Below are 13,296 nucleotides of genomic sequence, written 5' to 3'. Positions count from 1 at the left end.
GTGAGTACCACATGTGTAGATTTCAATAGCCATTACCACAACCAGGGAGAGATTCTTGTAAAGTCTCGTCTGCATGCTGCCTCTGAATAGTCATGTCCTTCCTAAGCCACGTTTGTAGTCCCCCATAGATAGATTTGTCAGTTGGATCTTAAGCATGGGGTGAGAAGCCTGAGTCGTGTGGTGTGGCAAAACAAGTTCCTGTTGGAACATACTACAAGTGTGACCTCTAACAAGATGTTGGAATGATAAGTTGTGGTGTTTGAAACCCTTTGTTTATTATTCCTTGTTGTGATGGAAAAAATTGCAGCAGGGTTTGAAGAATTCAAGTTGTGAGTGTGTCAAGACTCCTCTTCCCAAGTCCTGGCTGAAGTCTGGCATTTGCTTCATTCTTGCAAGCACTGTGCCTTTCATATAGGAACAGTGTTCTCTGTTACTTAAAATGTACCTTAGTCACATTTGTCCCCAGAAACACCTTTCCAGATGGTGTCATCTCTAGGAAAAAGCCCTAAAAGCCTCTAAATGAAACTTCCAGGTGTCAGGAGAACATGGAGCATTTAAAGGGCAAACCCAGCAAATGAGCCAATTACTCCTGGGTGACAATTGGTATTTCCAGATGGGGAGAGGAGGGCAGTAGTTATGTCTGTAAGCATACACAGGAACGAAAGCCTGAATGACAGGCCAGGGGCTTTTCTTCATTAAATGTACTTGTTTTAGCAAGGAGGAAGTGTTAGGAAATTCTTTAATTAGGCTCATATTGGAGCTTGTCTTGTAAAGAATAATCAATTGTTGGCTTCGGTTATTCCCTCCATCACCATAGGTGTCAGGAAAGAAGATCAAAGGGTGAAACAGGAACATGGGTGAGATTCACAGACACTGTCCCTTCTACCAAAACAAGCTCATGATGGGGAGCGAAGGGGGAGCATCACATTTCCATAAATTAGAAACTCAATTATCGCACTTCTCCAACTCAAGTCTTTATGACATAGCTTCAGTTGTTCTGGAGTGGATTTCTGAAATAATACATTATCCATTGTGTATTTTTTTCCTCAAGACAACATTTTTGACAGACTGTGTCTGGCTCAAAATGAGTTTGTAACTGAGTCCTCTAGCATCTCTTGAAGTGAGTAGCTTGCAAGCCCTCCATTCTTCCCCTTTCCTTGGCCTTCCTAGACTCAGACTGTTACCATTTTTCCAATGGCCCCATTCTTTTTCTAGTACGGATGAAATAACATCCAAAGAGGTTTCTTTGGAGTTGTTTCCATAATATTTCTGGCTTTAACATGGGGAAACACATGCCAGATGGTCTTACTGTTCCATAGTGTAGAGACACATCAGACACCCACAGTCCCTCCAACACATCAGGGAGTGCAGAATGAACATAGGGGGTTTTGCTGAGCTATTCTTAATGTATACCATTGGGTATTTTCATATAGATAACAGCATGTTAGCTACAGACTAGTCTAACTTTTGTGGTAGGAAAGGGACGAACATGGCTGTGAGAGTTTTTGCAACAGCAAGAATACATTCCCTGTTTGTTAGCCCAAATATTATGTTTTGACATCGTTTTTCTGTTTGGCTTTATTTAGTAATTGTAAGTCATTTGCAGCAATATCTCTCCCCCTTTTTGTTTATTATTTTCTTCTTAGAAGGGTTTTATTTTATAGCCCTTGCTTGCCTGGATGTCACGAGCTTCTTGCCTTAGCCTTCCAGGTTCAAGGGTGGCACCGCCATGCATAGCTTTATTTATTGACTTTAAAATATATATACTTTTCTTGCTACATTTTTGAGACAATAAAAGCACATTTTAAAATATTTAAAAGCTCTTGCTGTGTCTTGCTGGAAGTCTGGGACACTCACCGTGTCCTTAAGCACTTGAATACCTCCCCAACAGTTGTAGAGATAATCACTCTACTGTTCCATGATTCTCTGTGTCCTTGACAACCGGATGCGTCAGGCACTCACTGTGAGCCACGAGCTGGGCTGCCGTCAGAGAAGGGCAAACACATGCCTTGTGTCCCTGTCTCTCCCGGTAAGTGGCTCCGTAGGACTCAAGGCTGACGTCTATTTGTGCATTGTTGTCTGACACCTCTGTTGACAACAGAGCTTATTCATAATGTCTTAACCCATTCTCTTTCACTATAATAGTATGTCCAAGGCAGAGTAATTAATGAAGGAAAGAAGTTTATTTACCTCACAGTTCTGGGAGCTGGAAGACGGAGATTGGTGGCTACATCTGGTGAGGACCTTACATTGCATCCTAACATAGCAGAAGAGCAAAAGGGCAAATGGGCACAGACCAGTAAGACAAAACACAAGGGCAGGCTCTCTTTGTAACAGCCTGTTCTTGTGGCAACTAACCCAATCCCAGGACAAAAGCGTTCCACTGCCACAGTGGCAATTAACTTTCACCACAAGTTTCCATGGGGACAAGATTTATTCAATCCACTGAGCACAACTTCCTTACTGAAGTAATTCCTTTTATTCTACAGGGTCCATCCAAGTAAAGGTGGTTGCTATAGCTACAAGGTCTCTATAATTATGGGGCCTGCTACAGCAGTGCTTACTATCATTGTAGTGGTACTCTCTATAGCAATGACAGTCACTGTAATTGCAGCCAAGGTCCCTAAAACTTAGGTAGTGTGTGAATAGGTGTGTATTCTGAAATCAATTACAGTTTAATATATACCATAGAAGGAAAGTGTAGGCTGTCCTCAAACTCAGGGCCGGCCTCTTGCCTGAGCCTCACAGGAAGCTTGGCTGTATGCTAGATTTACATGTATGTATGTGTTCCCATACCCGCATATGCTACCCTTTTAAAAACCAATGTCTATTCAATAATATTTAGATTATTTTCTCTGTTATGTAGATTATTTTTAAATATAACAGTGACACTTGTTTTATCCTGTCTCTGATTTTGTTTGGTGGTTCCTCTAGCTTGTCAACTATACCTAGTGTTTTGAAAACCATCAGGCCAAATATGAAAAGCCACAGTTGTTTCTGTCAGATCAATTCCTAGCACTAAAATTGCTGAGCCACAAGATGCATACATCTTTAAAAATGTGACTCTAAGTGTCATTACCAAGTGATTTCCCATTGAGGTGGCACCAGCCTCCATTTCCCCTGCTAGGGAGTAAGCAGGTATCCAGTTTTCCCGATACCTCAGTCCAGCGAGCATTATAGTTTTGTCATCTTGGCGAATTCAATCAGAACAAGGCATTTGTCCTGGTCATATTTTCATTTCCTTGAATGTGTGTGTTTTTAGAAAGTCAATATATATTGTGATCTCATGTTCATGTCCTTGACCCAGTTTATCCTTCTTGTTTTGAACAATTTATTTTATATTGGCGAATCCTTTTCCATATATTACCAAACATTTTACTTAGTTATTTGCCAGTTGATGGACCACTGGACCAAAGATCATAATGAATGAAGTATGTTGCTATGAACATCTGTATACAAGTACATAGAAGAGTTTCCACAGGCATAGTTTTTAACTGTCTTGAGTACGTCTGGGCATTGGCATCTGCTCAGCATCTGCTAGGGCCTCTGTGCTGGGTCAAGACGTGGTAGGGAGGATCAGTTGTAAGACAGAGCAAACATGCTGGCTTGTGTCTCTCTTCCTCTTCTGATAAAACCCCAGAGGTCAGTCTGAGAGGTCCATCCCCATGACCTCATTTAATAATAATTATCTCCCAAAGGCCTCACTTTCAAATATCATTGACACAGGACTCCAAGGATCAAGTTTCCTGCACATGTGAATTCTGAGGAATACATCCAAACCATAGTGATCTAGAAGTAATATTGTTAGTACATACCATAACTTTATGTTTCATGTTTTCAGGAGCTACCAAGCTTTTCCACAGAGGCTGGGCTATTTCATATCCCCGCTAGCAATAGGTGAGGGTTCTAGTTTCTCCACATTCTTGTTAGACTCTTCCCTTCTTTTCCTTTCCTCCCCCTCCTAAGGTGTGGGGAGGCGTTGGCATTCTGACTTCATTTGCATTTATCTGCTGATTAAGTTAGCCCTTTCTCAGATAAGTATTTGCCAGTATCTCGTGAGTTACCTTCCACCTTTGTCTCTTGGTTGTTTGTTTTGAGGCAGGACCTTATGCTGTAGCCCATGCTGGCTTCTGGCTCTTTACTAGGTGCACATTGTACCCAGCAGAACTTTGATGTCATGGCTATACTGGCTCTCCCCATTTTCTCCCCATCTCACTCTTTGGTTTTGTTTTTGAGACTGTCTCATCATGTAGCTAAGGCTGGTCTGAAACTCACAACTCTTCTATTTTAGCCCACTCTGGGCAGGACTTTATGTGTGTGCTACCACATCCAATTCATTGCGTTGCTACATAATGTTCTTTGACAGAATTCAGTGTCTGTCTCTTTCTCTGGCTCTCTTGTTCTCTCCCTCACTTGCTCGCTCTTGCACTCTTGCTTTTACTATTGAAGCTCTTACTTTAGATAGAATCTTTTTCTACTGTGCATTTCTGCCTCTATAGTCATATTTAAAATCCACCCACTGCCCCTAAGATACTATAAATACTGTCCTGAAATGTCTTATGGGCATATGATTTTATCCATTTCATTTTTAATGGAAATTCAGGTTCATGGACTGTATTGAATTGTTTAATACAAGTTGATTCTGTCACTTGTCCTGATATCCACTTTTGGACACTGCATTTTGTAGAATAGCCTGGTTCAGTCAATACTGAGAGAAAAATGAGTGGAGATTAGAAGCTAAAGAAGGATGAAGGTCGTGATTTTGTTCTGAGTAATTGCAATGATAGACCCATGTAGCTCACTTTGGTTCAGGTTCATATGACTGGGTGGACAAAAGGATTTAAGCTGAGTAGTGTGTGTGTGTGTGTGTGTGTGTGTGTGTGTGTGTGTGTGCTCGAGTTCAAGCACACACACACATGTACATGTGCATATATTATGCACATACGTGGAAGCTAAATGTGAATGTTAAGTGTTTTTCTCTGTCACTTTCTATGATGTGTTTTTGAGACAGGGTCTCTCACTGAGCCTGCAGCTCACTGATTTGGCTGGCTCTCCATACTCTATCTTAAGATGAAAGGAAGAAAAATTGAATTACTAAGTCTAAACTTCAGAAAGCTAGTGACTTGAACACATGCACAAAGGGTGCCTGTGTAGATACTTAGCTTTACCCTTATCAGTGACCACTCCCAGAAAAGCAGAGGGGATTGGTGACAGGCTAGTACTGGTCACAACTTACTGCTGAAATGTCAGTGCTAAATGCTGGTGCTCAGCTAGGTGTGGCAAGGCAGTACATGCTTGTAAGTCTCTCACTCTAGAGGCTGACGCAGGAAGAGTTTGAGTTTCAGGTGGGCCTCTGCTACATCCCCTGCCTCAAAACCAAACCAAACCAAAACTGCTGCTGTTCTTTTTATATTTTTATTTAATTGTTTAATTATCTATGTGTTTGGGTATTTTGTTTGTCTGTATGTCCATGGACCACTTGTATGCCTGGTGCCCAGGAAGCTAGAAGAGATGTTGGATCCCCTGGAACTGGAGTGACATGATTGCAAACCAACTTGTGGGTGGGTGCTGAAAATTGAATTTAGGTCCTCTGAAAGAGTACCCAGTTCTCTTAAACTCCTCTTTTAGTAAATACTAAATTAGAGGTTTTTATAAAATGCTTAATTGGAAGATTCTGTTCCACATAGTAACATAACAGACCTCATTTTCTCTCTGAAGACTCTTCAAAAATAGATGATTTTGGGGGGGTAGTTTTAAGCTCATAGCAAAAATGATGAAAAGGACTGAGTTCTCACATCCCACTTGCTCATCCCCACACTGTCCTCACTACAGGGGAATATTTCTATACTTCAAAACCTTGACTCTTTGCTTCCCTCAGGGGAAGGGCACATTAGTGCTCGTGTCTTCCCACATTCTAGATGAGTCTCTCCTAAGAGAGCCCCGTCCAACCAATTCTGCCAGTGAGTGTTAGATACCAGGAAAAAGGACGGTATAAAAGCGATAAACTCAGGACCAGTTAGCATGTTGGGGTAGGCCTCGCTGTTTCTCATGAAATTTCTCTCCAGGAATTGGGGAATGGGTTGAGGGGTGGCTGCTCTGGAGAAGTTTGTGTGTGTGTGTGTGTGTGTGTGTGTGTGTGTGTGTGTGTGTGTTTGTGTTAACCCTGTAGTTTTGCCATGTGATGATAGTGTATCACCATAATTGGATAAAACATTCTGTCACAATGATCTCTCTCCTATGACCCTTATAGGCAGGGCTAATGTCTTTCCTGCATCCATCTCCCCAACCTTTGTTAGCATTAACTGGTTTTGCTATGATGGTTAAGAACTTTTTAAGTGTGAAAATATTAGATATGGTTTTGCATGTTTGCATTTGTCTATGCTCCACCTCTTGTTTGGTATAGATGTGTAGGAAGTGCTTGGTGTAATTTGCAGTCAGATTTAACTCCTTTTTGCTCATCTCTCAGATGAGAGCCTTGGCTCCCACCCGAAGCACAACTGCCCCTAGTGATAGGAAGAACTAAACCTGAAGCCAGAGCCTAGAGAATATTGTGTGTGACAAGGGTTCATTGTATGGAAGTAACCATTTCAATAGGCTTTCTGGGAGTCCACGCCTGCTGCTCCTGGGGTCATAGGGGTCATAGAGGTCATAGGGGTCATAGGGGTCATAGGGGCCATAGGGGTCATAGCAGACATTAAGTGCTTTTGTCCTTTCTCCAGGCGGTGGTGGTTATGGCAGCAACGATGACCCTGGATCTGGTGGGTATCTGTGGTCCAAAGTTTCTGTTGGAATAACAAGAAAAATAATGCTGGCCCCCCTGGTCTTAGAGCTGCTCTTCCTGCCCTTCCCAAAATGTTTCTATTGGTAATCTTTCTGTCACCATAAAGTACTAAAGCTATAGAATTTAAAAGAAGATAAAACTTAGGTTGTGTCTTAGTCAGGGTTTCTATTCCTGCACAAACATCATGACCAAGAAGCAAGTTTGGGAGGAAAGGGTTTATTCGGCTTACATTTCCATACTGCTGTTCATCACTAAAGGTAGTCAGGACTGGAACTCAAGCAGGTCAGAAAGCAGGAGCTGATGCAGACGCTATGGAGGGATGTTCTTTACTGGCTTGCCTCTCCTGGCTTGCTCAGCCTGCTCTCTTATAGAACCCAAGACTACCAGAGATGGTCCCCCCCTCCCGCCACAAGGGGCCTTTCCCCCTTGATCACTAATTGAGAAGATGCCTTACAGCTGGATCTCATGGAGGCATTTCCTCAACTGAAGCTCCTTTCTCTGTGATAACTCCAGCCTGTGTCAAGTTGACACACAAAACCGGGCAGTACAGGTTGCTCTTGAGTTTGGAAGTTCCAGCGCATGGTTACTTGACCCTGCTGCCTTTGTGCCTGTGGAGAGGTGGGTCATCGTGGCCAACACTGAGGCTGCAAAGCCTGCTCACCTCAGCGGTTCCTAGAAATAAATATTGCTTATATAACAATCCCTGAAATCCATTCCACTGCAATCCCACCCCTTGTTTAGGGTAGAGACCTCATGATCCAATTACTTCTTAAAGGCTCTACTGGTCTCTACTGCTGCATAAGGGGCAGTATTCAACTCCCAAGCTTTTTTTTTGGGGGGGGGGAGAGAATCATTCACATCCAAACCACCATAGTTATCAATAATATCATGAGGCAAATAGCAGAGAGGAGTAGCCATTGAGTGGAAGTATCATGAAGATCTCAGCTGTGGGATAGGTGGCCCATGTCATTATGATGCTTTGGGTATCTATGGCATAGCTCTTCCACATGGACTTGATGGTTATAGACATCTAAGCCAGCATAACTTGGGGCTAACAGAACAGCAGAATCCTGGAGTTGGTGGCCTTGTCTCTTCAGTTCCATTCATTCTTCCATGTCCAGGCATATCGACAGAAACTGGCACCATTGCAGGTGTGGCCAGTGCCCTTGCTATGGCCCTGATTGGAGCTGTATCCAGCTACATCTCCTACCAGCAGAAGAAGTTTTGCTTCAGCATTCAGCGTAAGTACACATCTGAGCAGGGGAAGGGGCTCAGGCAAGTTCTCATCCCTTCCCCAGGCTACTCAACACCAGTAGGTTTCCTAGCAGGTACACTTTTACATCCTTAGGGGCAAATTTAGGACAAACTAAAGATGATCCTGTTCTGGAAGAGCACATGGGGTCATACTATGTGCTCCTGATTTTATAGGCATCTCAGCTAGAAGAGGCTATACTTCTGTTGGGACAAAGCTCAATGAGCACTGTGCTGTTTTATTTCCCTAGAATGGGAGGAATTCGGATAAATCCTGGAGGCCTCAGACCTCACCCAAGGGGATGTTGGGTCTTCAGAGGCCCAGTGCCACCAGCCCCCTTCACTGCCAACCAGAGTACTATGGTCTCCCAGAGTCTCTTTGACAAGGCAGTGAGCATCTTTGGGCTCCTTATGATTCTGGCAGTGCCCCTTTCTGATCTTGATTTCTTGATATGTCAGTATGTGGGTGTTCTCTGCTCCTCCACCAGTCAGATCATTTAAACTGTATGAACTCATAAGTTATTTTAAGGAGTAGTGATGAAAGAGAAGTCATAGAGTGATTTTTTCATTACTGCCATCTATGTGCTGGAATTCTAGAAAACAGATGGCTTTTCTTGTGAGCTGTAGCCACCAGTGGGACACCTGTGGGTAAATCTAAGAAGCCTATTGAGACATTGTGGGAGCAAGCCTGTGAGGATGAATCTGTTGATTTTAGTGGCACAGCACCAATATGGCATTGCTTAAGTGGAATGGCTTTAGTTCAGGGCTGACAAGTTTTCCTTCCAGGGAGAGGACATGACACAGCCATACTTGGCCTCTTGTAACCTTCCTCAGATTCTTTGATTTTTCTGGGAAGCCTAGGACCATTTTCTTCTGTTTCTTCATGTCCTGGTTATGAGTCTCTGCTCTTTGTGGCACCTGGACCTGAGACTCCCAGAAAATTAACCTGGATCCTAGTGTGCTATGAGTGTAAACATTACAACTGTTTCTTCATCTGACCATCTTATTGCCTTTTCCTTTTGCTCTTCTAGAACATTCTTCCTCAAGGATACTCACATGCACATAGTCCACAAGTTTGGTGGTAGGGTTGTTAGGAACAAGGAAATATTGGGGATGAAGTCTAGAATTTTCTTACCTCTGCCTGCTCCCCTCAACTATAAAGCAAAGAGACTTTCTAATTGATGAAAAATATGGGTGCCCCACCCACTGATGGCTTACATTGGACCAAGGATGACCCTGGACCTGGAAGAGTATTTTGAGGGAGACTCTTTTGGACACATTGGTCAAAGGGCCCAGGTTGTACATAGTGTTGGGAGATAACTCTGTCTGTCACTCTCCTGGGCTGTGTTTGGAACAAGGAGATAAGAAGATAGTTATAGTTCCCACCTTCTCCAGCCCCATTCTTGGTGCCTTTGAAGATTGGGGAGTTTCTGTTCCAGATGCCTGGCAGCTCTTCTCCTGCCCTCTCCCCCAGCAGGCAGGTGGCCACTCTTGGGGCTACAGTCTTTATATAATCTTATCAGGGAAGGGAATATGGTCCTGCTCTAAGGGTATTTGGGGAGAACAACTCTGCTTCCTGCTGGCTAGAGGGGGAAGCAGAAGGTTGGCTAAGTGTTCTCAAGATGGCCTTGTAAAAAGATAAAGAGATAACTTAAAATGGTTAAGTTGGAAATTAACTAGGAGAAACATACTACTCTGTATGACTGATCAAAGTCACTAATGCCATTTAGCAAATACTTTTTGATAATTTCAGCCAGTGTCCTGTGCAGTGATGCTCTTAGTGATGGGCATGCCTTCAGAACAGCTAGAGGCCTGGTTCTGTCTTCACATTGCTGAAAGGCTAGCTTGGCTGGAAGCAGTACCCCAGGGCCATTTGTGCCATGGTTTTCCCATTTTTGCTCTTCATATGTGGAAGTCAGTCTAGACTTGGGCCTTAATAATGAAAGGGTCGTGAACCCTTCAGACCAAAGTCTCCCCGTCCCTCAGTATGGGGGCCACCAGGCTACAACAGAACGCTTCATTAGTGAACATCTTACCCGGTTCAGCTGTCCAAGGCTCTGGTTTCCAGGACAGAGACTGCTGTGATTTCAAACAACTGAAATTTGTCTTTTGAGTCAGAACGCTGGCACACACCTGTAACCCTGGCATTAGTAAGGCTGAGGCAAGAGGTTTGCTGTGTGATGCCCGTGGCAGTTTGTGCTACAGTGTGGGTTCCAAGCCAGCTTGAGCTATAATGTCAGGCTTTGTCTTACAAACAGGAGCCTGTAGGACCACATTCCCTGCAGAGAGCCCATCTTCCGGCTTTCAGGAAATCCAGGTGTTCCTTGGTGTGCGACTACATTATTTTAATGCTGTCTCCAACTTAAATTCTGAGTAGTCAGTTTGAGATCCTTAATTAATAGTGACAGCAAAGATCCTTCTCCTAAATAAGGTAACATTTACAGATTAAATGAATGAGGTGACAGAGTGTCAATAAGGATGGGAAGCCTAGCAGAGCTTCAGTTAGAGTCACAGTGTCTCAGGAAGGAGGGAGACTGGGAGAGTCTGGCTCCAGCCCTCATCCAGCCCACTTGCTTTGTTAGACATGGCAGTTATGACAGCTCACAAGTTGAACAAGCTGGCTAGGCAGGCTGAGTCATTTATACAGGGCTTGGAGCTTGGACTTCACTGTCTCTCCTAATCCGTGTCTGTCCTCCACACTAGAGGTCTGGGAGCCCTGCAGTGCCCGCTCTCCATGAGTCACAAGCATGCTTCTCTGTCCACTAGTAGGCCTTACTCACCTCCCTGACTCTGTCTCTCTTACACTTTGCACCTTCTCCAGGAGGACCTGTTTAAAAATACCTGGACTTCCCCATGTTCCCTGAACCTGGTCGGTCACAAGGTCACAGGCCCTGAACTGAGCATGGCATTCCAAGCCCTAGCCGTTCGGCTTCTCCAGAGTCATTTTCCTTTCCCATATGCTCTGCCTTCTTCAGGGTACAGCCATTGCTGTTTCTTCTCTGCCTTGCTCCTCTCTCCTCTTATTGTTCAGGTCGCTGTGTCTCCTTTCAAGGAGCCTTCTCTCTGGCGTCTCCCAGCCATACTTCATTGTGCTGCCACAGCGCCCCCTGCTGACCTCGTTCCAGTCTGGATTAGTCTGCAGTTTCCTTGTCTGACTAGACACCAAGCTCACACCTGTCTGGACTTCCATTCTGTACAGCAATGTGACTGCCACTTGCCCTGTGCTGATCCACAATCAGGAAGGGTCCCCAGGGTGTTCATGTGGGTGGCTAGCTTTATAAGAAGCAGGGGTGTTTGCTTGTAATCTCCACGGTCAGGCTGGCTTGCTGATCAGAGACAACTATTGCCTTCAGTGATTGGCAGTCAAGAAAGTCAGATGGAAAGCCCCAAGGAGGTGACAGGTGGCTGCTAGGAGGACCTGCCATCTCACCTCTTTGGCCTCCAGCCTCTGCTGCTACCAAAGGGGTTTTCACTTTGGGAACACTCGGTTTCCCTGCCTGCCCTCAGTGCCAAGTGTCAGTGAATCTCATAAAATACTCGATAGGTTTGTTGCCTGGAACTAAATTCTTGCTCCAGGCTTCTAAGCTTCCTGTCTTGCTTTCAGATGCAGCAGAAGGTCCAGGTAACAGTGTGCTTTAATTAACTCCTGTTTCTTGTGCTTTGGCCCTGGACCCCTCATTATCCCTCCCTGCTAGCTACATCTCCTCTCTCCCTGGTATCCACCAACTTGCCTGTGACCATATCATTTAGAGCTTTTTCTGATATATTGTGAGGGTGCCATATCATCTACTCCCAGGTCCAAGATGGCTGGAGTTATGAATGTCCATAGGAGTGGGAGGGGGGGACACTCAGATATCTGTGGGTGAACACTTCCCAGAAGCATGGAAGGAAAAGGGCTATCTCCTGCTCACCAAGTAGGAATAAGGACTGTAGTCTGGAGGCCCAGAGCACATCTCCCAGCTCCTACCCATTAGCACTGGGGCTGTCACCTGGCTGGCTTTGCATGGTAGTTAACTCCCCCTGCTGGAGAATGCCACCTACATTTTCACAGGGCCATTTGGCTTTCACCTTGAGCCCAACAGCTATCAGGTCAGGTAAAAGCCAGGAATATGATTTGATATTGATAACTTAGCATCAGAACCCATTTTCCCTAGAGGCCCTCGGTTATTCAGAGAGAAGACACAGAAGACTGACTTTTAAGCAACCATTGGTGTGGGGCTATTCCGAGTCCTTGATTGATGATGGCCTTTGGCTGAGTGAAGAAGATACCTTATTGAATTGCTGCATAGCATTTGAGAATAGCATGAGGGTGGGGGTGGGGAGAATTCAGATCACACACTAGACCAGAACAGCTCTTTGTGGACCCTGGGCCCTCTAAGCACAGATGTGGATAGTCATTCCTACAGCCTGGAGAAGTCGGTTGGCTTCCTGGTGTGTTCAGATGCTCCTGGGAAGGCCATCTACTGGCATTTCCAGAGTGATTCCCTGCACACCCACCTGCCCTTCCTAATGCTGCGTTCACCAGTCACTCCCTCTGCTCTTGGCTCCCTCTCCACCTCCCTGGCCTCTGGGACTCAGGTGGTCCTATGGATGATGGTTCAGAGCCCAGTCATCCTCTTTACAGATGGGGTGTTGGGCCTTTGATGCATGATGCTGTTTGCAAGGATGGTGACGGAAGTCCTGGGCAATGCATTCCTTAGTGGCCAGTCTTTATGAAGAAGATGATGTTCTGGTGATTCAGAGCTCATCCTGGCAGCCTTTACTGTCCGAGAGGACACAGTGAGCGGCTTTCAGTCGGGAGGGCTCCTTCATGTCCCAGAGGACACAGTGAGCGGCTTTCAGTCGGGAGGGCTCCTTCATGTCCCAGAGGACACAGTGAGCGGCTTTCAGTCAGGAGCACTCCTTCGTGTCATTGTGCTTCTTCAGCTTTGCTCTTGCTCTTTGCAGAGGGCCTCAATGCAGACTACGTGAAGGGGGAGAACCTGGAAGCTGTTGTGTGTGAGGAGCCCCAAGGTAAGGACTTCTCAGTCACTGTCCCTGATGAAGGGTTTCAATTCAGTGTCCCCAGCACTGAATAGAATGAGTTAGGGTGGTCCAGAAGAATCTGCCTCTGGAATGTCCATCATAAAAAATCTTCAGGGATCCAGGTCTGCCTGCACCCTGTGACTGATCGACTGTTTGTTGAGAATGGGGACACCATGCCATTGTGATGACTTCTGGGAGCTTTTGCTGCTCAGCCTCAACTATTGAATCACCTGAATGTG

The 13,296-nt window shown here is 45.0% G+C and overlaps 1 protein-coding gene across 8 annotated transcripts in view; it reads left to right on the top strand.

The window, feature by feature from the left end:
• Positions 1-13,296, top strand: part of Cd99l2 (CD99 antigen-like 2) — a 72,807-nt gene that overhangs the window by 55,798 nt on the left and 3,713 nt on the right. For 3 of the 8 annotated variants that reach the window (XM_011247542.3, XM_011247541.2, XM_011247540.2), the window contains 5 exons: positions 2,146-2,236; positions 6,720-6,758; positions 7,903-8,022; positions 11,637-11,654; positions 12,980-13,045. In XM_011247542.3, the coding sequence (XP_011245844.1) occupies positions 2,146-2,236; positions 6,720-6,758; positions 7,903-8,022; positions 11,637-11,654; positions 12,980-13,045 (334 nt within the window). The remainder of the gene's footprint in view (positions 1-2,145; positions 2,237-6,719; positions 6,759-7,902; positions 8,023-11,636; positions 11,655-12,979; positions 13,046-13,296) is intronic. The other 5 variants (XM_006527887.4, XM_006527886.4, NM_138309.3 and 2 more) reach the window with 3 other exon arrangements.

This window comes from Mus musculus, chromosome X (genome assembly GCF_000001635.26).
Source record: "Mus musculus strain C57BL/6J chromosome X, GRCm38.p6 C57BL/6J".
NCBI lineage: Eukaryota > Metazoa > Chordata > Mammalia > Rodentia > Muridae > Mus > Mus musculus.
Note: the sequence above shows the minus strand (reverse complement) of the source record. Positions and strands in the feature narration are given on the sequence as shown.